Below are 24,299 nucleotides of genomic sequence, written 5' to 3'. Positions count from 1 at the left end.
TTCTTTCTTTGCATGTTTTCATTGTGTCAGACTATGTCCCTTTGATATGCACGCCAATAATCATTCTTTTCTACCATCGGAAAGCTATTGTTGTAAACATTGCATAGGTTTATGAATTTGTAAACAACAGATAGTAAGTTGGAAGAGTCTTGCCGAGCCTTTGAACATGTCGTTATGACATGGGAGCAAGGCATACGGAAGACTTGGAACTTTCCGCAGTCGCACCAACCTCTATCTAGTTCCACTAGATAGTATCCCCTTGGCCTCCCTTTATTATGATCCATTACCTCATCTACACTGAACCAACCTTTATGACGGGAATGTCGTAATTTGCCCCGATCAATGAGAAGCCATTCACATGCCCCTTTGCATGAAAGTAAGTTTATTTTATTTTATTTCTTCGAATTGATTAGTTTATACTACAACTAACTGTAAATAATTTATTTTCAATCTTTTCGGTTTAGGTGGTCTATTCTAGGGATGAACTATAACATATGTCACAAATACGCTATAATAGTCTATCGCAATCTTATAGACCTCCTTGGACCAGACGATGTATTACAACTAAATAACTCTAAATTTGGTTTTAATATTACCAAATTATAAATCTTTTAATCATGTACTTTTCTTATACAATTTATCTGGAGGTCATATTTGGGTCTCGCCCATGAGGTTAATCCCGATGATGTTGCAGTTTGGACAGCAAAAACACAAATCATCAGCTTCACTACTGTGGAAATGCACCATAGTGACCGTGTCAAACTGCAGTTCGGCATGCAATAAAAATTCTAGATCCTCTAACGTGTTTGGGAGAATGACATCAACTAAGAGTCGATGCCCAATGGGATTGTTCCAATTGGAAAGAGTTCACTAAAGAGATGTTTCGTCAATTGAGGAATTGACATCAACACATCTTAAACGAACCTATCATACAGGGTGCTAAACCAACTCAAAATTATATGAATTGGTATAAGTCGGTTACAACGACACAATTTGTGTATGAGTCGAGGTATTTGATCAACTCATGTCAACGAGCTTCGTCATCACACACCCAGCAACAAACCCCTGCCCAACAATCAATCTCACATCATTACCAAACACAACAACAATGTCAACATACCCAAACCCAACGACCAACCTCACAACGTCGCCATAGCCCCCACCAATGTACACTCGAATATCACATCGCCAAAGCACCCAACCACCACGACCCAACTACGAGAACATGGGCACCAAACACGACTACGGCACCCCTGAATCCTAGGGAGAAATGATTGAAAATTTGTTAGATGTGTTAGCACCCTCACACCAACCACCTTTGCATCAGACCAATACTATGAGACCTCAAACACCTCAGAGAAATTGTGTGAGACCTCGAAGACAAGCGAATGTTTCGGGATGTGGAACCTGAGGACATTACGATCAATCAAACATTGATTTTCTATTAAATTGTTGTGTAATTCAATTTCATAAAATAATATTATAAATTATTTTGAATTTTGAATTTTGTTTCAAATTTCTTTATTGTTAAAATAACTAAAATTTAAAATATATATATATATATATATATATATATATATATATATATATATATATATATATATATATTTATTTATTTTATATATAAACACAGTGTGGCGCATGCTCCTATAGGATCCATGCATGCGCCACTTGTAGTAGTAACTAGTTGAGGCGTCTATGTCCAATATTTAAAAGTATGTGCTACTGTATGAGTGATTATTTCTCTTGCCAAGAAAAAAAATATTTGAGTAATTTGATAAATTATTTGAAATATTGATTATTTTAGAATTTAATTTAAAAATATTAGATTATTTTAAAAAAGAAATTAAAATAGTCACTTCATTGTGTTTTTTTTCTTTGAACAATATCATATTACAAAACCCTGCACCATCAATCATCCTGAGAGAGTTACATCTAGTATTACTCTAAGAACATATTTAAGAAGTGAAATAGAACTTTATAAGGCAGCACAGAAACTAAAAAAACTATTACATCCACTTATTATCAGTCTGTGGTTGTTGTTTTGTTTCCTTAGCTTCTTTTAATAGTTTGTATTATGAAGTTTTTGAGATAGTAAACTAACTAGTTTATGGGAATGAATGTAAAAGAGTACTACATCTCTCTCAGAATATAATAGAAAACATAAAAGAAAACTAAGTACCTATAATTTGACTTGTGGTTCTTTTTATATAACCGGTTTAAGAAGATGCAAAATAATTTTAACTAATTATTGGTTGCATAAAAGATGAAAGAGAAGGTAAATTAAATGCCATTTATATTTAATTTTACTTTGAAAAGGACCAAAGTTGGGTTTTTTTATATATTTTGGAATTAAAAAAATACATTTTTTTCTCTTATACTTAAAGAAGGAGGGAGTATTGTCTCTCTCTCTCTCATCAAAGAATACCTGACTTATATAAAGAATCTGAAAAAAGTATTGGACATACTAAAAATCCTACTGAATTCATCTGAGTTTTATTTCTTTATTCCTCTTTGCTGAAGGCTAAATAGGTTCACATCTTAAATTAAACTCTAGTACATATTTATTTCAAATTTTGGTGAATGTAAATATTAAAGTACCACTTCCAATCTGCACTTTTATTAACAAAATTTTTACAACATTACCAAAATCAACAATGGTAGCTTAACTTCATCCGTGCACTATTCTGTATCCACCAACTGTGTTTTGATGATAGCTGCACTCACTTCTTCAATATATGGAAACAAGTGTCCAGCGCCTGCTAATTCATGGTACTGAATCCATGGAAGTTTTTTAACAATATATCGTTGCAGTGTAACGTCGACAAGCCGATCATCAGTACCTTGCCATAGATGAACTTGGGTTGTATTATCTGGGAAAGGGTTATCAAGATCAAGTGGATCAAAATCCCAGGCTCCAAAACCAACCATGGTGTCACGGCATATAGATTCATGTTCACCTTGTTGCTTCACCTGTGACTGCATTACAATTTACAACATTACATGAGTATTCATATATATATCTATAATGCTAGCTCAAAGACTAAAAATAAAAATGTATATCATCATATTCATACTGGATGTTCTTTTTTAACGAAGTTGGAAACAACGGACAAATCTTGGGGAGAAAGAACAGCAGGATTGGCTTGTACTACACTTGAAGTAGGAAACCAGTTTTGAGTAAACCACCAGTATGTAAGCCATGGAACATAATGAGCAACTCGAAGTGCCCATTGGTCTCGTGGAAGTTGCTCATAATAGGCCTTTACGGACATGTTGTAAGGAAATCCATGCCACCAGTAGTTTATCACAGGAGTCAACAATGATGCCCCAGCAAGTCTGTTATCATTTAGTAAGATGAAGACTTGTCAAAGTATAAACTCATACAAGATTTCATGTATCTTAATTTGTCAAATGTTTATAAAAGTCTTGTGCAAGATTTTCTTATCACTTTTAAAAGTTCAAAATTCGTCAAATATATACTTATTATTATAATGAAATTTAATATGGGTAATGTTAACTTGTGTCCCATAGGCATAAGTTAAAAAACCCACAAATGTAAAAAATTTATTGAAAAAAATAATAAAATCATTAATTATGATTTTGTATTAAGTTTACTGTGCAAATTCCAAGACTTTTTTATTTTATTTATCTCTTAACTTGTGTCCTTGAAACACAAATTAGCATTATCCCTTTAATATTCATAATTCAAATAAGTAATGTTGCATCATCATAATTACACATCATTAATAAATATGACACATCCTAAAAAATAAACCTCATTTGTGAAGAAAAAAAAAGTAAAACTTGTAAAACATAAGGACCGAAATCTCTTACTTCTAAAATTATGTTTAGAAATCTTTACGTTTGCAAATCAGTTTTTGGAGAAGTTTGAAGGGTTTTGTTTGCAAATTAGTAGTTTTTAAAAACAGAAAAATTTCTAAGTGCAACTTCAACGCAGATTTTTAAATGGTTGGTTTGTTAGAGTTGACGGTAAGTATAGTTCATTTAAGTGGCATTAGTTACAACTTGCCGTGCTATACTGAACCAATCTTAAACTAACTCAATTGACGCATTAAATATCATTAATATAATGAAATAACTTCTATATATATTTCAACGGATAGAAACTAATGGCATTAAAATAATGAAAGTATATATTACAATGGAATTTTATTTATTTTTGTATTTTAATTCAAAAATAATTTTATATTTTTTTGTTGTGTACTTATGTATCATTTGAATTTTATAATATTAAAATAATTCTTGTGCAACTTTAATAACTAATATTTTTATGTATTTTAATTTAAATAATTAAATTAATATTAAATTTGAATTGAAATCAATTATAATAAACATATATAAGTATATGGAGTCAAGTTTGAATTATTTATAAACAACTACCCTTATACTAAAAATAAATAAGATCAATTAAAACTTCTTTAAATTCTACATTCTATGTGGCGATTGGATCCTCCAAAAAGTAGCTGGCTTAGTTGAAGTTAGGAATGGATGTACCGCGGATATCCATCCGAACCCGCTTTGAAATTGACGGGAAAAACTTATTTTTGATTGGATTTGGGTTTAGATTTTTCCTGATTATAAAATATGGGAACGGGTCGGATAATGGGGACACTAGTATCCACCCCAAACCCGCACCGTTTACTTCATTATATACATTATTTCTATTGAAAAATTGATTTTACTAAATGAATGATGGCGAGACAGGAATATTCGAACCCAACACAAATCCGTTTGGGACAGGTTTGGGTTTTGATTCTCATCCCCGCTTGGGTTTGGGGCAAGAAACGAGGATTTCATAGAGATTCGAATTTAAATTTGGGAGAGGTGAAAACCGTCCCGACCTGCCCGATTGTGATGCCTAGTTGAGGCAATTTAATTTCTTATAGTTGATCACATTAAAACATTAAAGATGCTCTAACCTAAACTAAAGAGATAAAGGATATGAATGGTTAGTGAAATTTTAATACAAAATGGTAGTTGTGTAGTCTATTACTGTACTGAAGGAGTATTAATTATTTTACCAACCTGTGAGGAATGAATTTGAGGCAACCCCAAACAGCTTGTCCACCCATAGAAAATCCCATCACGTAGAACTTGGGTCCCAATTCCAGATTATCTGCAAGCTCTTCAACATCAAGAGCCAAACTTTTTGGACTTCTTTTTGGATCAGCATCACTTTCTCCATACCCTGGTCTATCAAAAGACACTATATATGCTCCCAATTCCTCAAGCAACCCCTAACCAAATTAATTAATAATAATCAATCAATTAATTAAAGGAAACCAAATTGAATATGTATGTAACTTACAGATGGAAGGTTTGTTGCTATGACTGTATCATGTCTGCAAGATCCAAATCCATGTATGAATACAATCTTCTTACTGGCTGATTGTTTTGGAACACCATATTCTTTGTAAGCCAAATATCTTCCATCTCTCAGCTTTATCCTTGTTGCTGTTATCGGTGGACCACCCGGTGAACCACATGTTCTTGGGGCTGGAGGTTTAATGGCCTTGTAGGATAAGGCCAAAATTACAATCAACAGAATTGATGCAATTCTGCTCAACATTTTCTTTCTACAACAAACACGGACGAACTCAAGTCCATATATATATACTCTCTTTCACACAATAATACACAAACAGATTATTCTTCAATTATTATTATTTTTAATTTTCAACATAATATACTTTTTTTTTCAATTATACAATCTAATTAATATTATGTATAGCATTTGTTTGTCAAAAAATCTTAAATTCTTAAATTATTATTATTCATTTTGCATTTATAATATTAAAATTCAACATATTTTTTTAATTTTTAATCCAAAAAAATGATCCAATTGTTGTTTTCCTTCTTAGAGAATTTAACATTAGTTCAGAATTAACTTTGAACACCTATCATTAGAATTTGAGCATTTAACTTGACACCCCCACTTAGACCTGGCATTCCTCATCGCATATAAAGAAGACATTATCCTTGTAAAATCATTTCAAAAGATTTCAAAATTTATACTTCAGAGGCACGGATTTGAAATTGTTGGGATAAATCGAAATTTTGGAGCAAATACCGAAAATTTCAAAAACAATGAGTACTTATACATAATTTTTCAAAACTTTCGGTATTTTTTATCGGAAATTTCAAAAATTTTGACGTTTTTGTGAAATATTTATCGTAAATTTCAATATTTCCGATACAAAATCCCATTGAATATATCGGAAATTTCATAATTTCGGGTAGTTATAAAAATTTGGTTTTGTATGGTATATACTTCATGTGAATTTATACCAGAAATTTTGAAATTTCTGGTATGAACCAAAACTTTGTTTTATGCCGAAAATTATGAAATTTCAGGTAGTTGCTAATTTTTTTCCCTTCTTTTGTAGTGAAATACAAGGGCAGATACGATATTATTACAGGGAAAGTTGTTGAAAGAGCGGTAGATCAGGTTAGGGTTGCTAGGGGTGCTGAGACTGAGTCTTCCCAAATACGGGTTGGACGAGTGGCCCCAACCGATTCACATCGGAAACGATTAGCTGAGTAGGATCAGTTTCGGGCACCTCGTAGCACTCGACACCGATTGATACAGTCAGGAGGGCAGTCTAGAGATAAGGTGGTGCCAGTTGCTGCTGTTGTTGATGGAGTGGTTGATTCAGTGGTTGAGGAGGTTGCATATTCGGTTGTTGTTGAGGAGGTTGGTTTGGAGGAGGTTGCTCGGATGGTCCATCCAGATGTTGATGTTGCTTATTCGGTCTCATATGTTACTACTGACACATAGGTTACATCTCCTTCGACTGAGCCATTTGTGCACAGTGGTGAAGGATTAGCTAGAGGATCCATTGACCGATCACTGATTACCGAGTATGTTGATCATGTGATGTTACGACTATGGCAGTGAGAGGTATATGTCTTTTATGTTTAACTCTAATTTTTTTATTATTGTGTCATAAAGCTAAATGCTAATTTGTTTATATTTGTTGGTCACAGAAGCATCCCACACTAAAGGTGACATCGCACAGGTCAAAGATGAAAGACTTCCCGAATATTCTGATGCCTGAGCAGGTTAGCTGGATTATACATGAATTCCAGCTGCTTGATTTTTCTCACTGCTCCCTCACTTTGCTTGACGCTCCACTACTTAGTGCTTTTGTTTAGAGATGGCACAAGGAGACATCATCATTTCATCTTCCGTTTGGGGAGATGACTATCACTCTGGATGATGTCTCATAATTGTCCATCTCCCCATCAACGACAGATTCTAGATGGCTCTCGTACTTAGCATGTCCCTTGCATGTCAGACCGTTGTACGAGAATTGAGAGTGTCTGAGGCGGCTGTGCAGAAAGAGTTTGGCATCAACAGGGATGCACATCTTCGTATGTCTTGGCTTCAAAAGACGTACAACGAGCTTGTAGTGACTAGGAGTTATGAGATTGTCGATAAGGCGTACATGCTACATATAGTAGCATATACTCTCTTTGTGGACAAGTCTGGTGTTTACATTGATGCCTGGTACGTGTGCCTCTTCATAGGCTCAAGGACACCAATTGGATCTGGGGGTGTGATGTGTTGACACTTCTGTATACAGCCCTTGGAGTGGCGACGGTCTTTGAGACCAAACAACTTGCTCGCTATTTGAGTCTGTTACAAGTATACTTGAAAATATTAGTTGTTGATTTCTTATTTAATTATTATGAATAGAATTTCTTATTTATTATGTGTTATGACTCTGTTTTAATATCAGAGCTGGATATACGACCCCAACATTTGTGACAAGAGGGTGCATCATTGTCTAGTGGGGTCCCCACGGTCGAAGAGATGGAAGGTCAGACAAGCACATCTTATGGTGTTGCTGAGTACAAGAGGAGGCTCGATGTGTTGGTCGTAGATAATGTCATCTGGACATCATACACTGGTCATAGAGTTCACCGTAAGTTCGAGGAGTCGTCATTATATTCAGGTTATATATGGTGGGAGATCATGGTTTCTAGACACTTGCTTGAGAGGTGTATGCGACAGTATGGTTATGTTTAGAGTATTCCACAACAAATTCCAAATATACCATATGTGGGCATTTATTGGTGGTTTCAGAGTAACTTCATCAGCTCCGGTCGTGCCATTAGAGATCAGGCAGTTAGGGTTCAGCACCCATCGTAGTGTGAAGATGGTTACTTACAGTGGTACCTCGTTGTGTCACACTCTCGCAGCATTTCACCTACTACTGGTGTGGGGCCTTCTTGTGTTGGGGTACATGTTGATGACTTGTCGTCTCCGCCTCCTGCAGCTGATGTCGATGCCCAACAGCGCCTCCAGATGATTGTAGTTATTATGGATAATCTCATGGGTTTGGTAAATCCATATGGCGAGGTTTATACTGGATTATCTCGGGCTGCAGACATAGCCCGTGGGGGGCCTATTTAGACATCTTTTGTATATCATGGATTTTGTATATTATGTATTATTTGTATACTATTTAGACTTTTTCATCATAACTTTTTATTGCATAATATTTTGGATAACATAACTTAAATATCTACATTAACTTAAATACATATGTAACATCAACATTAACTTAAACATAACTTAAGAAAACAATAATAAATAAGAAAAACATAAACACTGTCAGATGACTCTGGACGTTTCAGCATCTCCATTATGTTGTCAATAGATCTTGAAAGCCTAGTAAGTAACTCGATCGACCCCTTTGTTATCCTACGACGAAATGATCTCCACATTCCCTTCACAACTTCGTCGGTCTTCTAACTCAATAAGGTTGTATTTCACTCTTCCATCCGTATAAATTCAATCTTCACGAAACTCGATCTTTCTCACCTTCCTAGTTTTAGTATCAAGCAATAATTCATTCAACTTGAACGTCAGACTGACAAGAGATGTGGTGTCATCCGAAAGTCGGAACTTTAGGGGAGGTGAAACTCTGTTAAAGTACATTTTTGCCTTAATCAAAAATGGAGGAAGAAATATTTTTTGAGATGTTTGTATCAAACATTTAACCCCTTATTTATACAACTTTGCATTTACTCTAGACCACACAAAATTGTCGGTGCAATCACAGTCATCCAAAATTGTCAGCAAAATCCTGAACGCCAAAAAAATCAAAAAAAAAAAATAACCCTACCAAATATTTCATAGATTGAATTTTTTGATAGCCACATGTAAATTTCAAATTTCTGAAAATTAATGAAATAAATCGGAAATTTTGAAATATCCTATATACCAAAAATTTAAAATTTACTACCGAAAATTTTGAATTGTACCAAAAATTTTGTTAATACTACCAAAAATTTAATTCAAAATTTTCATTCAATTTTCAGGTAAAGACAATTTAGATAATATGAAAGTATGGAAAACCACTTATAATTTGAAGTTGACGTGAAGGAATCTCTTAAAATGGAAGAGATTTGCTTTCGATTATAATGATCCAATTGTTATTTTAATTTAATAGAATTGTTATATTTTTCTTTCATTTATAACAAAGAGAATGCAGAGAACAAAAAAGGAAAGACGCGAGTGAATTTAAAATTGTCAGTTTATGATTAATATTCATTCACTCGACACCATGCCATTTGAAAAGTCCCCACTTTAAGTACTTGAGTTTTCTTTTTTCAGCAGACAAAAACGACAACAACTCTTTCATTTCAAAAAACATGAAATATGTGAGTGGTTGAATCAATTTAAAATCAATTTAAATTTTTTGTCATCTAAAAAGGTAGTGGCTGTTTGTCTATTGTATTTTTTTGTTCCGATACAAGAATTTGTGCATTTTGACTTTTTAAAATAAAAATTCATCCGAAAAAAAATCGATCCGTTTATACAATTTAATTTAGATCAATTTTCAAATATATAAATTATAAATTATATTTTTATTAAAATTATAAAAATATTAATAAATAATATATTTAATATATTTAAAACTGATCAATTATCATTGAAACAAATGAAATAATAAAAATGAATAGAATAAACTAAATTAATAAATAATATTAAATAATATATATTATTGGATAATAAATTTACACAAAATATCATATTAATAAAAAATAAATAAGTATGTTCGATTCAATTTGGATCAGTTTTGAAAAATCAATTCAAAGTCTAATCCATACCGAAAGATTTTTACATAATAGTATCCAAACACGTCCAATAATATTCAAATTTTTTTACAATTTTTAATTTTTAAAATCAATTTAAATTTTTTATTTAAATCGATTTAAATTTAAACATCCCAAATAATAACCTATTTACACATATACACCTCTCCGAAAGGCCAATAATGGTGGTAGAATATAAAGCACTGATAGGCAAAAATATCTTTTTCACTATATTTTATTTTATTGTTTCGTGTAAATTTTCTGGTTTTTTTCAAATATCTATATTATTATAGTCATGTATTTTAGTTTTTTTAAATTATTGTAGCTTAACACATTTTTTTATTTTTATTGTGAAAATTTGTTTTGAATTGAATAAGTTAATTCTCCAGTAATATATTAAATGTTATAAGTACACTATGTTATATACAGATACAGAAATAAATACAAATCCTTCATAAGTGAACTGTAGAAAAAAGGAAAATAAAGGTTGGAAACAATATGCAGAATGAATAAAAATTCCTCTCCTTAAGCCACCTTAACATTGTTTTTGCGACGCATCAAGTTGACGAGAAAAGAGTCCAAAATAATCTACAAGAAGTTTTGGGTTAGCATGAGAATCAAATATTAGAAATAACTGTTTAAGAAACAAATCAATAACCTGGATTAGATGTGTTGCAATACAAGGAAGAACCAGTAATCCAGATTCTCCAAATGCACCACAAAGTGGCTCTATAACTGCTACCATTACTGGTAATGTTTTCTGAAAGGTATGAAAACATGTTTTTACGAGATAAGATCGAATGAAGTATAACTATTTTATAGGTGGTCAATATTGAGAAAGTGATAGTAACTGATTGAGTTTTCACCTGGCTTGCAACTAGTATGAGCGCGTTGGCATTTTCTTCGCGGGAAAAAGTTGATTTTTCACCACCGGAGATGATTGAAAGACTCCGAACAGCAATGCTGTTGAATATCAATAAGGTCAAATGAAGAAGTCTGCAATGCACCATGAAAGTCGATGTTAGATACCATAACTCCATGTATGCTACATGTCCTTCAAAGTGAGTACCCACTTTAGAGTAGCTGTGGACCGAATGTAAAAAATGACAACACCGGAGACACAGACAGTCGAACATTTACAACTTGAAATTGGAACTCAATTTGATAAACTATCAGTTTTAGAATGAAATGCATAATCGGTTTTCAGTTACTCAATTAATATTTCCAAAACAATCAATTAGTAAATTGAAAAATAATGAGAACAGATCGCAGTTATCACACAATGCTAACCAAAATGTAAACAAACTCAAGCATGTTGGACATACGCTCCGAGTCCAATGGCTACAAGAAAAACTTTGGGCTTCACGATTAACAACAGTGGCCTTGACTTGCTCACTTGTGTCCAAGGTACCTGCATGATAGTATTTGATTAGATCATAATTTTCAAGTAATACCTTGATGATAAAATATTGATCCAAATAGAATGACTCAAACACCACCCACCAAAACCTTGTCCCATTTCATAGACTTGGCTACTCTGATCAAACACCATAACGAACAAACACAAACATGTGCACATGGATGTAGTTTATACAAAAAAATCCATTGATACGTTCTTGTCTTATATAGTTTATACAATATATGGGTATATAGCTAAGGTATTATAAAACTCTGAAGGTCAAATCATGACAGGAACAATTATTCCCCAGAATCTGAGTTATTTATGTATCAATTTTAGATGGCTCGCTTTGTACAAGGATTTCATGAATCAATTAAACAGATGGCTCACTTTCTTCTCTACTTTGTGCCGTTAATACAGTATTTGCATTTCAAAAAAAAATCATCAGATAAATATACCACTGGTGCAATGACATAATTTGTTTAAAGAAACTGCAAAAGCATCTCATTCATTTCTTAACACATGATTCTATGCAAATTAAAGAAAATAAAATAAAACTTAGGTAATCTTTTCACCACATTGGTGCAAGGAAAATCACCAACATGGAGAAAAGAAATAAGGAAACACTGCAATGGAATCGTTCTTACCAGGCTAAGGAAAAATGCACTGATCCCTGAGAAAAGCTTACGGTTTCTGTCAACAAAGTCAGCGACATCTGTAATGCAAATTTGATCACAACAAATAGTTTCTACAAATATCATGTTATTGCAGAGAAAAATGGAGAAGTAACACTAAACGAGAGCAAGACATTCTCTTAAATAAAGAGGAGTATTATAATTGGCTCGGAGGAAGTGGTGGGGAAAAGGTTTAACAGAATGTACATGTGAACAAGGCCGAGGGGGAAAAGAGTCGATGAGTGAGTGAATCAGCTCTGATTTTCTCTTTTGCAGCATTATAATAGAAACTAACTGATATAGAAGATCCTAGTTTACAGTGTGAAGAATTCCACCTCCATTGCGGTCTAACCCTAAACCCTAAACCCTAAATTTCACTTCGAAATTTATCAAGCCCTTTCATATTTTAAAAAGAGGCTTCTATGGTCACATTTTTAAGATTAGGAGCATTTAGCTTTTATACGGTATAAATTATAGTAAAGTAAATAAGCTTTCAAATGGGGTTTCGCTAAAAGATGTGTTTAGGGATTTTGACCATCTAGTCTACATTACTTGTCATTTCTTCACAAAATAATGACAATCAGTTTTTTCTGTCAAAACAAGTGACAAACATACTGTTCAAACAAGCATAGAAAATAGGACACACCTTTAAAAGATTCACGAATAACCTGCCCATTGAAAGCAATGAAAAATATTAAAATACGTTTAACAAATTGAGTGTAACACAATAATTTGAACGCCGACCTGAGACAAAATTCAAACTGTTGACAAGACATACAAATGCATATTACAGCATCATATATTTACGACAATGAAATGATTCTACAAAATTAATATGGTCAACAGGTAAAAGATTTAATACCGAAAACTATATCTGCAATCAAGAAACAAGAAAGTGGCAAGATAGGATATTTGAAGAGTCATTTTGAATAATATGGCCAATATATTGGCTCAATGCTTCAACTTTAATTTGGTAACTTCACAACTTAACACCCATGCCCACATCACATCACCTATTGCTTGTAATAATACCTGTTTCTAAAGAGAATTAAAGGTCATTTTAGAGAGCATTGATTTTGAAAATGTATAATCCATAAAAATATTCAATACTCATGGAGGTGTAGGCATTAGATTAAAACTATCCATGTGCTTTCGCGTAATATCTTTCAGGATATTTGACTCATGACATGATATCAAAGTTTGTATCAAAAATATTTCAGTGTTTGCTCCTTGTTGGCACCAGACCCATTCTTCTAAATAAGTGAGTTTTATCAAAAGGTTTGGGTGTTGTGCTTAAGCTGTTCAAACTTTAAGCCCAAAGAGCTCTTGCACAAGTGGGGTTTAAAACCACTCACACACTCTCATGAAGCAGCCTAACTTTTGAGATGGCTCATGATAGTAAATAAAACACAAATAATTTCATTATGGAATATCATGTAGTTTGGTCAAACCACATCATAGTTGCAAAGATCGGCATCATAACTTAAGAAAGTAAAACAACCTCATAAACATAAAGAAACCTAGCAGTAAGTTCACGGAAGGAGGGCGTATTTTTGCAGTTCAGAACCATAACGTTACTAAAGTATTCAAACAATAGTATATTCTGTATCAAAAATATGTGAAAGAGAAAACTCAATTACCTTTCCCAAAATAAGGGGGATTAATATGGTAAGAACAAGACTTTTGAATAACTGTGTGGTGGGTAAAGTCACTCCAACTCCACTAGCTACAAATTTTGTGATTGAAAATGGAACCTAGAAGAAGATGAACTATTGTCATAAAATACGACAGTGAACCAATAATTAGATTAGATAGAGAAAACAATATGGAAACTAAAACTTTCATGTTTAAAAAATAGTAAAAAAAAAAAGAAGGATAAATAAAATCACAACCAAACCAGTTGAAATGATAGGAAATTGATGAAAAATGAGAAAATAGACCAAATATTATTAATGCGAGTATATGACATGAAGTATACAAGGTTGAAGCAAAACATTGACATAATCTCTTGTTTATACTAATTGTTAAAGAAAACCTTGAGAAGAATACAAAAAGGAACGCCTCGCTATTTAGTCTCCCTGTGTCTATATTTATACCGAAAAATAAATATCAATACAGGAAAGATAGGCTCTTACCAACAATAGTATATAATAACCTAATAAGCACATATATAAATAACTATACACTAACACAAGGGAAGGTTACTAAGCATGTCTATAAATAACTCTCTTTGGAAAATACATCAATATTTATTTCCCTATTTTATTGTTTCCTAGGCAATTCTAGAGAATTCTATTATGTCCGTTTATTTGCCAATGTAACAATTTTCTCCTTAATCCAAGGAGAGAATTAATTGTATTCTCTCTATAAAATCATAAAAGCATTTTACCTATTATCTTTTAATACTCTCAAACTCTAATAATGGTTAATCTAGCCTGAAAAGCTGGAAATTGTACCACAAAGCTGCCAACTATACCAGAGGCTTCTCCTAACAGTTTCCCGAGCTGTATAAAGCTCTAATGTTTGATTTAACCAATCAGAGGAGAAAAATACCACTACCTAAATTGTCCATTAAACTTATTATCCTAACAGAATGTAATACAATAGTACACTCCAAACTTAAAATACCACTACCTAAATTGTCCATTAAAATTATTATCAGTTTGTAGATGTTCCTTAGCTGCTTTTACTAGTATAATCCACTTTTAAGCATTTTTGAAGCTATGCGCCAAACTAAACTGAGATAGTAAGCTAGCTAGTTGTGCTAGTCACTGTGAAAAGGTGTATTTGTCTGAAAAAAAACCGTCTCATCAAAGAACATTCAACCTATGAGCCTAAAGAGGCTGTGGTTTACAGAATACTGGATAGAAAGGCCCGGAAAGGATAGAGAAGTTGTAAAGAGTGTTTGACACAGTGAAAATCCTACTGAATTTAGTGGAAACTAGATGTGACCGTGGTGGACAAGGGAAACCGGTATATGCCCACGGCCCACCGAGTTTGATTTCTTTATCTTTCTCTGTTACTGTTATGCTTATTTGTTTACTGGCTTAAGTTTGAAAATGCTGTTTAGTACATTTGGAAAGAACCCCGTTTTCCATAATCCTAATGGCAATGATTATGAAACCTGTATTGTATAATCACTCAAAGCATACTCAAGGTCAGATTTCATCTTCTCATATGATATCAAAGGTTGAAAAGAAGATATTGAGCTAAAGTTTTGCAAATACAATGTCTACGTTACAGGTATGTTCATGAAGATGAATCCTAATTGCTAACAATTGTTGTTTTTACTTTTGTGATAAACTTCAAGGTCAAGAACTTTCGGAGTTATAAGGAGGAGTTGGAGGTTATTTATGATATTCCTAGAGTTGTGTTTCGAGTCCACAAATCCAAACACTAGTTAATGAAGTAAGACACTGAACTAATTAGGAATACATCCTTAAAAATGTGTTCATGTATGCTATAACTCTTGGCTTTTCTATAATAGGAAGCGTTGTGTTAGTTGCAAAGTGTGACCGCAAAGACTACAGGAAGATTCCTTTCGTCTTCTTACTCCTAAGATCCTAAGCCAGCCACACTTAAGTTTTCAGGCAAGATCCAATATTTTCTATCAAAATTCAAAATAGATTCTCAAGTTTTTTCTTTCCACTCAATTCCTAAAACTTCAACACAGCATTTGATTATTCTGAAAAGAAAAGAAAAAATTTACAAAACAATGCAAAACAAATTTTAAATTGAGATGATTGATAAATAACTAACGATTCAAGACTCACGATTAATATTCCTAACAAATTAGATATTACAGTCATTGCAAGAGCCAGTGCAGAATTTGCCCCAGCAAGCTGCAGGATAGAAGTAGCAAAATTAAGATAAAAACAAACTGCATTGCAAGTGCTAGAAACACGGAATATATATAAACTTATAGGAATAGAAAATAAAAAACGAAAAAAAGGAAAGAAAAAAAAAAGTAACTGAAAAAAGAAAAGAACATAATCATTACTTGGGTAAGTGCGACACCACTTGATAATGTAGTTGGCATACAGCAAAATATGGCTAGCCCTGTTTAAAGCCAGAAAACTTGTATCTTGAATAACATGGAAATTTGTGACTATTAGAGCAATTGTGATAAAACAGTACATCAATAAGAGCCATAAACCGTTTGAAATTTGCAAAATATGAGATCAAAATTGAGAGAGAAAGAGATCAAAATTTGCTTATAAAAGAGAATGGAGGGAGAATTGTTTTAGGTTTATAAAAGTTTTAAAAGTAACTTCCACCTTTTCAAGAATTGTGAGATAGCATGATGGTACCGGAGTAATAAGTAGTAACTTGTTGGGAAATTTTATGGTCATAGCTGTTTGGCAATTTTAGCATAGATATCAGGCTGCCATCAAGTAAAGTACTGGTAGCACTCAACATAGAAGACATTTACTTTTTCCATGATTGAGATTTTATGAGAGTACAGCATAGAGGTATCCTTTTTGTAAGAATGTGATGGGGCATTTGGTTTCAGCATTGTGGGATTATTCAAGATACAGATAGATGGACAAGGCTCATCTAAAGCGAGTGTGGATGTAATGTGCAGAAAAGTGCATCCAAATATAATTAAAAATACATCAAGATTTTAAAAGTTAAACCATTAAAATTCAAGAGGGAAAATGTTTGACTACTTTACAGACAATCTTAATTCAGAGAACTATTTACTAGAATGGCAAACTTTGCAACTTGCGCTGAAATTTGATTTGATAATATTGTAATTGTATCTCTGTGTGTCTAATATGATCACACATGGTGTATATTTATATGCAAATAGGGAATATACAATAGGAAATAATATCAATTACAGTTATGACTAATTGAATATCAATCAATACTAATTGATTGATAACATATTCTTAACACTCCCCCTCAAGCCGGATCGTATATATTGTATGATCCGAGCTTGTTACAAATATAATTCACTCGAGAACCCTTGAGAGACTTGGTAAACATATCAGCCAATTGATCTTCAGATTTTACGAATTCCGTGGTTATTTCTCCCGACAGTACCTTGTCTCTTACATAGTGACAATCTATTTCTATGTGCTTGGTCCGTTCATGGAAAACCGGATTGGACGCAATGTGGAGTGCCGCTTGATTGTCGCATATGAGTTTTGTGTTCTGAAGGTCACCGAACCTAAGTTCTGAGAGCAAATTCTTAAGCCAAGCAAGTTCTTTTGAGGCTGCTGCCATAGCCCGATATTCAGCTTCGGCACTAGATAATGCAACTGTGTTTTGTTTCTTGCTTCTCCATGAGATCATATTTCCTCCAATAAGAACACAATATCCAGAAGTGGATCTCCTATCCGACGGTGATCCTGCCCAATCTGCATCTGAGTAACAAGTGATTTTAGCATCACCCTTATCTTCATATAATAGGCCTTTTCCTGGTGCATTCTTTATATATCTGAGAATCCGAATAACGGCATTCCAATGAGTATCACAAGGAGCATTAAGGAATTGACTCACAATACTCACTGCAAAAGTAATATCCGGTCTGGTGACGGTAAGATAATTGAGTCTACCCACTAGACGTCGATATCTTTCCGGGTCTTTCAACAACTCCCCCTGACCCGGAAGAAGCTTGACATTGGGATCCATAGGAGTATCAATCGGACGACAGTCAAGCATACCAGTTTCAGTTAGGATGTCTAATGCATACTTACGTTGGTTAATTGCAATGCCTGATGAGGACTGTGCAACCTCAATACCTAAGAAGTATCTGAGTGGACCCAAATCTTTTGTCTGAAAGTTTTTGAAAAGATGAGTTTTTAGTCGCTGAATACCGTCTGTATCGTCTCCAGTGATAACAATGTCATCAACATAAACCACAAGAAAGATGTGTTGTCCATTGGAAGAGTGAAGGAAGAAAACAGAATGATCTGCTTCACATCTAGTCATACCAAACTGTATCAAGGCAGAGCTGAAGCGACCAAACCAAGCACGTGGAGATTGTTTTAGCCCATAAAGAGATCGATTGAGCCGACAAACAAATCTTGAATTACCAGGAATAGTAAAACCTGGAGGTTGATCCATATACACTTCCTCCTCCAATTCTCCGTGTAAGAATGCATTTTTAATATCCAACTGATGAAGCGACCAATGATTAATAGCAGCCAATGCAAGGAAGAGACGGACTGAACTAATCTTGGCCACTGGAGAAAAGGTGTCACCATAATCAAGGCCAAATATTTGTGTGTATCCCTTGGCTACCAAACGAGCTTTAAAACGATCAATTTGACCATCTGGTCCAATTTTCACTGTATAAACCCATCGACAGCCCACTGTAGTTTTATCTGGAGGTAAAGGAACAATGTCCCAAGTGTTATTTGAATGCAATGCATTCATTTCTTCCACCATCGCCTGACGCCAATTGGGGTCAGTCATAGCTTCACCTGTAGACTTAGGAATAGACACAGAATCCAAAGCAGACACAAAAGAAACATAGGAAGTAGATAGACGGTCATAATTTAAAGCACAGACATATTTAGGATTTGGATTATGAGATCGAATACCTTTTCGTAATGCTATTGGAAGGTCAAGTTCAGGTGACGTAGCTGGAGGAACAATTGGAGTAGGAGATGGTGCTGGTGGATCAATATCATCTCTAACTGCCAATGGACGCGTTGTGCGTCTCTGATATACCTGGAAAGGAGGTTTAATGGGTGTGGGGATGACCGAAGGGATATCTTGATCATCTAAATTACAAATCGCCTGGGAGGACGAAGAGGCAGAGAAAAAAGGAGAACCTTCAAAAAATGTTACATCGGAAGAGACAATGTACCGTTGAAGTTGAGGACAAAAACAACGATATCCCTTTTGTATACGTGAGTAGCCTAGAAAAATGCATTTGAGAGATTTAGCGGAAAGTTTGTCTTTACCTGGATTAAGATCATGAACAAAGCATGTGCAACCAAACACACGAAGGGGAATGGGGTAGAGATCGTGTTCCGGATTCAAGATAGAGTATGGAATCTGATCTTGAAGGACCGAGGAAGGCATTCGGTTGATAAGGTGACATGCGGTGAGGAGAGCATCACCCCAAAAACGAGAGGGTACATTGTGGTGAAGAAGAAGAGTCCGTGCAGTTTCAACTAAATGACGATTCTTCCGTTCAGCAACATCGTTCTGTTGTGGTGTATGAGCACATGATGATTGGTGAATAATTCCCTGTAATGTTAAAAAAGATTGAAACTGGGATGACATATATTCACGTGCATTATTTGTGCGTAAAATTTTAATGGTAGTATTAAACTGGTTTTTAATTTCAGCATAAAACTCTTGGAATATACGGAAAACATCTGAACGATTTTTCATTAGAAATAACCAAGTGCATCGTGAGTAATCGTCGATGAACGTTACAAAGTAATAGTATCCTAAAGTAGACTTCACACGACTAGGACCCCAAATATCAGAGTGAACTAAAGCAAAAGGTGATGCAACACTTTTATTTACTCGTTGACCATAAGTACTACGAGTATGTTTGCCTAATTGACAGGACTGACACTCAAAAGAAGACAGCTTAGAAAGACTAGGAACTAAAAGACACATTTTATTTTGACTAGGGTGACCCAAACGTTGATGTGTGAGTTCTTGAGAAGCAATAGAAGCACAGGCCACCGGTGGAGAAAGATGATATAATCCTCCAGCTTCACTCCCTGCTCCAATCGTCCGTCCTGTACGTCGATCATGGATATGAACAGAATTAGAATTAAAAAGAACTGAACAATCAAGAGTACGAATAAGCTTGTGAACAAATATTAGATTAAAGGGACAACCAGGAATGTAAAGGACAGACTCTAAAGAGAAGTTTGGAAGTGGATGTGCCTGACCAAGGCCTTGAACTTTGGCTTTAGAACCATCCGCCACAGTGACAGAAGGCAAAGAATCAGAATAAGACAAATGAGATAAAAGAGATTTATTACCAGTCATATGATCAGATGCACCAGAGTCAAGGACCCAAGGACCAAGTGAAGGTGTAGAGACAAAAGCTACAGGATTACCCGACTGAGCGGCAGCGGCAGATGATGATTGTTGATGGGCTGCTTTGTATTGGAGGAAATCATTGTAATCAGCGGCGGGAAGAGTGACATCTTTAGTAAACATGATGGAATCGGTATCTCCCATGATATTTGATGGCTCGGAACGAAAAACCGAGAGCAGATCTGGAAAAAACGGCGACGGCTGGGGGCAGCGGATGCGTGGCTGATTGTCCGACGCGTGAGATTCACGTGCGATGAAGGAGAGACGTGTGCGGACGCGTGCGGCGGCGGAAGGCAGTGAATCTGGCCGATCTGTAGGAGACGATTCCGGCGTATAGGAATCTCGCCGAAAAGTCGACAGGAGCGGCGGAGACGGCGGCGGCGCTGTGGGTGGCCGGAAAAAAAAAGAAAAAAAAAATTTATTTTTATTTTGTGGAAGACAGTAGGTCAACCAGCTCTAGATACCATATTGTAATTGTATCTCTGTGTGTCTAATATGATCACACATGGTGTATATTTATATGCAAATAGGGAATATACAATAGGAAATAATATCAATTACAATTATGACTAATTGAATATCAATCAATACTAATTGATTGATAACATATTCTTAACCGATAATAAGAGTAAGGGCCAGCCATCAAACACATGGTCAAAGATGCACCATTTTGGAGAAATAAATAACCTAAAGATTTAAACTATCAGCTTCAAGCAGAAACTGGTTTTATGTGTCAAATAAAAGGTGATATTTTCAATGATGTTGAATCATTTGAGGTACCACAAGGCAGTCAAAATCCAAGTACTACTTATTCAGTTTTATTAAAGATCAGTGGTCAGAAATTTACCAACGAGGGTACACAAGTTCAAAGAAATCCAACAATATTATGACAAAAGTACTATGAAAATGGCTAACATTGACTTATGCTTAGAGTAGAATATAAATGGCTAAACCTGTAATAAATTCTTGGGGTTGGAGCTGAACTTGCAATATTATCCTGGAAAAGTACGGTGTAAGAAATAAAATAGATACCTGTATATAGAACAAAAGAGCATGTTACATTTTCAGACATTAAAAAAAAACTTGCGCTAATGTATTTGAAACGTGCAAATATAAAAGAATAAGTTTTGCCTATAAAAAAAAGCAACTTTTGAGATGATCCATATTTGATATAACGCAATGGTGTAGATAGGTATCCAAATCTTGAAACCATTGATCAATAGTCATGTGAAACCAAGAGATGGAAGGTTTTTAAGAGAAGGCCAAAAGTTAGTAATACGAGTCTTGAAGTCATACATACTAAAAGTCGGAAGTTGGTTACGAAAGTAAGGTCTGTGGAGGAGCATAAGGAGTGTGAGTTAGAATAATATTGTGAGCAGCAATGTATCATGTAGTCAATGGATATTGTGGTAGTTTTGTAGTGAGAGCCAGTATTGTATTTGTTGTTTAGGAAAAGTGTCTCTCTATAATGAGCGGTATTTTTGGAAACGTCTCTACTGATTGTTTTTCTCTTTAACTTTCCATATTATAAACAAATCACCCCCTATATTTCTACTTCCACCGAATCTGTGTTTTAGGAAACTAACATGTGTCAGTTGAGCAACCCGGCAGAACCCACCTAGCACGATAAAGCTTAGTAGTTTGCTATTGCTATTGTATTACAAAAAGATACATACAGGCATACAGCAATAGAACCTTACAGGTCAAGAGTTCTATTCTTGATCATAAAAATAAAGACTCAAAGCCGCCATTATAAGAAATTCCTTTATTTCCTTGCACGAGGTTGCTGATAATGTTTGGCGGGGTGAAAATACTCATCCTATTAGTTGTATTTTGATTACTTTAAGGGGGGGAAATTAAACATAGGTGGGTTTTATGTGTTAAACAAGCACATACAATTTGATCACAAATTTGAAGCAACGTGGTGTAACACTCCAGTTAAACAGAGATTCCAAACACAGGCGCGTCAATCAAATCTAGGCTGAAAGATTAATCAAATCTAGGCAAGCATTTCCAAACAAGGCTGTAGTGGACTAGTCTATAATATGCACCCGTAAAACATAAAAGTGCATACATACTAGCCCAAAGAGTCCAACAGGCCATGCTTCTACAGCTGCACCAATTTCTTCACTTCGCAACACCAACCCTACAAGATAAACCACACAATAGAACCCCGAACACTTAGAGACTTCTTTCATAAAATCAAAACGTATAGCTGCAAAAGATTAGTCTACAAGTTACAACATTAACCTGAGATAACAAAAATTCCAAACGGCCCAATTTTCGACACATGATATTTGTCAACAGCGCAACCAAGACTAGGATATGTTAATCCTAACGTCACTGCGGCAATCAGAGCTACAAATGGCCTCAAAAGCGAACAAACAACACTGTTAAGTTATCCTTCAAAACACAATGAAGTCACAAAATAATGAAATACAAAATTTGAAAGCATAGAAAGACAGAGAGGCACCTAAGGGTAAAACATTGCCCCTAGCAAATCTCGAAATGGGTTCCATCCAACTCAGTCTTTTTGTCTCTTTGCTTCCACTATCACTACCATCCATCTGAATATAAATTTGTTAATGAAAAACTACAGTTTCAATTCCTTCAAATGTATTTTGTTTCCTTTTCGCTGAAGCTTATAATCACGACGATGAAGGAGAAATGGAACCTGATGGGATTGAGCACAGGCTCTGAAGGGAGATGGGATACAAACAGCGGGGCGTAGAGTGAGGGGTTTAACAGGTGAGTGAAGATGACGGCGGGAAGCGAGAAATGGAGGGATTCGACGAGGGAAGGAGGAAGTGGTGGCGGAGTGCGGAGTGAGGATGAGTAAATGGGAGGTTCCCGCCATGAGCTCCGTTGAGTGGTGTAATGGCGACTAGTTGTTGGGTGACATGACACTCCAGAGATGAATGAATGAATGAATGAATGGTGGGAACGAACAAGGAGCCAATTTTGGTTTGGTTTGTGGGCAAGTGGTGTGGGAACCAACCAAATTTTAATTAATTATTGCAAACAAAATGACAACAAGGGTAATAAAAATTTTGACGTTAAATTTGAGGATGATTTTGTAATTATTATTTTTTTTATTATTTATTTTATATTTTAATTATCTATATTTTCTTTTTAATTATTTTTTTTAAAACTACTTTTATCCCATTAACTTTTTTTAAAAAATTTCAAACTTTTTCAAGTCCATGTTTTTTAGAAAATAGAAGGGATTATGTAACCCACGTTTTAGTGGGAAGTTATTTACATTTTCCATTTTATTTATTATTCATTAAAAATAATAAATAATCAAAAGTGCAAAAATTTATTTATATTTTGTAGTTTTTATATCCCACTAACTATCATTTTTATATTTTTTTATTATTTATTTATTTTATTTCTTTCTTTTAACTATTAAAAATATATTTTATTATCAGTATTAATGTTTGTAGCTTTCTTTAAAAAAATTCTTCTTGAACCCACTAACCCCGTTAACTTCCATTATATCATGATTTATTATAGTTTTAAGACCATTATAAATTAACTACCACAATTTTGAAACTTCTCTCCACTATATTGCCATCTCTTTTTCTTTCTATTAGCAATTTAGAAATTTCTGAATCTGGAATTTATCATTTTAATATATTAGTCAATTTAATTTCTATATTTGAAATTAAAATTTTTAGAAATCAATTTTTAGGATTCCACACTAAATAAAATAAGGGATTAATTACTATGCATTATCATTGTAAAAAAAATTACATCGTCGATTCATCATCATCATCCGTTTGCATTATTTTATAGATTTTTAAAATAAAAGTCAAACTTATTTTAATATCCAATGGATATGATTAACTGATGATATAAAATAAAAGTCAAACTTATTTTAATATTCAATGAATAAGATTAACCGATGATGTAAAAGCTTTTTACAACATCCATCGGATAAAATAAAACTGGGTCTTCACAATCTCATAAAATCAAACATGGAGTGCCTTTTTTTATGAAAATCTTAGCTCTTTTAAAATGACACTCAGAATTAAGTTATTGCAAAAAGATAATTATTTGATTTTTACTAT

The 24,299-nt window shown here is 34.1% G+C and overlaps 2 protein-coding genes across 2 annotated transcripts; both read right to left on the bottom strand.

The window, feature by feature from the left end:
• Positions 1-2,474: 2,474 nt before the first annotated feature.
• LOC127097677 (uncharacterized) lies at positions 2,475-5,670 on the bottom strand. Its single transcript, XM_051036172.1, has 4 exons — positions 5,333-5,670; positions 5,050-5,261; positions 3,078-3,339; positions 2,475-2,979 (listed from the first exon to the last, which is right to left on the bottom strand). Exons 1-4 carry the CDS (start codon positions 5,591-5,593, stop codon positions 2,683-2,685), a joined length of 1,032 nt encoding a protein of 343 aa, XP_050892129.1. The 5' UTR covers positions 5,594-5,670; the 3' UTR covers positions 2,475-2,682.
• Positions 5,671-10,504: 4,834 nt separating this feature from the next.
• LOC127097676 (probable sodium/metabolite cotransporter BASS4, chloroplastic) lies at positions 10,505-23,222 on the bottom strand. Its single transcript, XM_051036171.1, has 14 exons — positions 22,901-23,222; positions 22,700-22,793; positions 22,477-22,584; positions 22,305-22,372; positions 21,180-21,258; positions 16,205-16,263; positions 15,978-16,046; positions 13,845-13,958; positions 12,851-12,872; positions 12,178-12,245; positions 11,457-11,542; positions 10,998-11,127; positions 10,790-10,891; positions 10,505-10,719 (listed from the first exon to the last, which is right to left on the bottom strand). The coding sequence occupies exons 1-14, from the start codon at positions 23,081-23,083 to the stop codon at positions 10,657-10,659; spliced, it is 1,245 nt and encodes a 414-aa protein (XP_050892128.1). The 5' UTR covers positions 23,084-23,222; the 3' UTR covers positions 10,505-10,656.
• Between the last annotated feature and the right edge of the window lie 1,077 nt (positions 23,223-24,299).

This window comes from Lathyrus oleraceus, chromosome 6 (assembly GCF_024323335.1).
Source record: "Lathyrus oleraceus cultivar Zhongwan6 chromosome 6, CAAS_Psat_ZW6_1.0, whole genome shotgun sequence".
Classification (NCBI taxonomy): Eukaryota; Viridiplantae; Streptophyta; class Magnoliopsida; order Fabales; family Fabaceae; genus Lathyrus; species Lathyrus oleraceus.
This window is presented reverse-complemented; position numbering and strand designations above follow the sequence as displayed.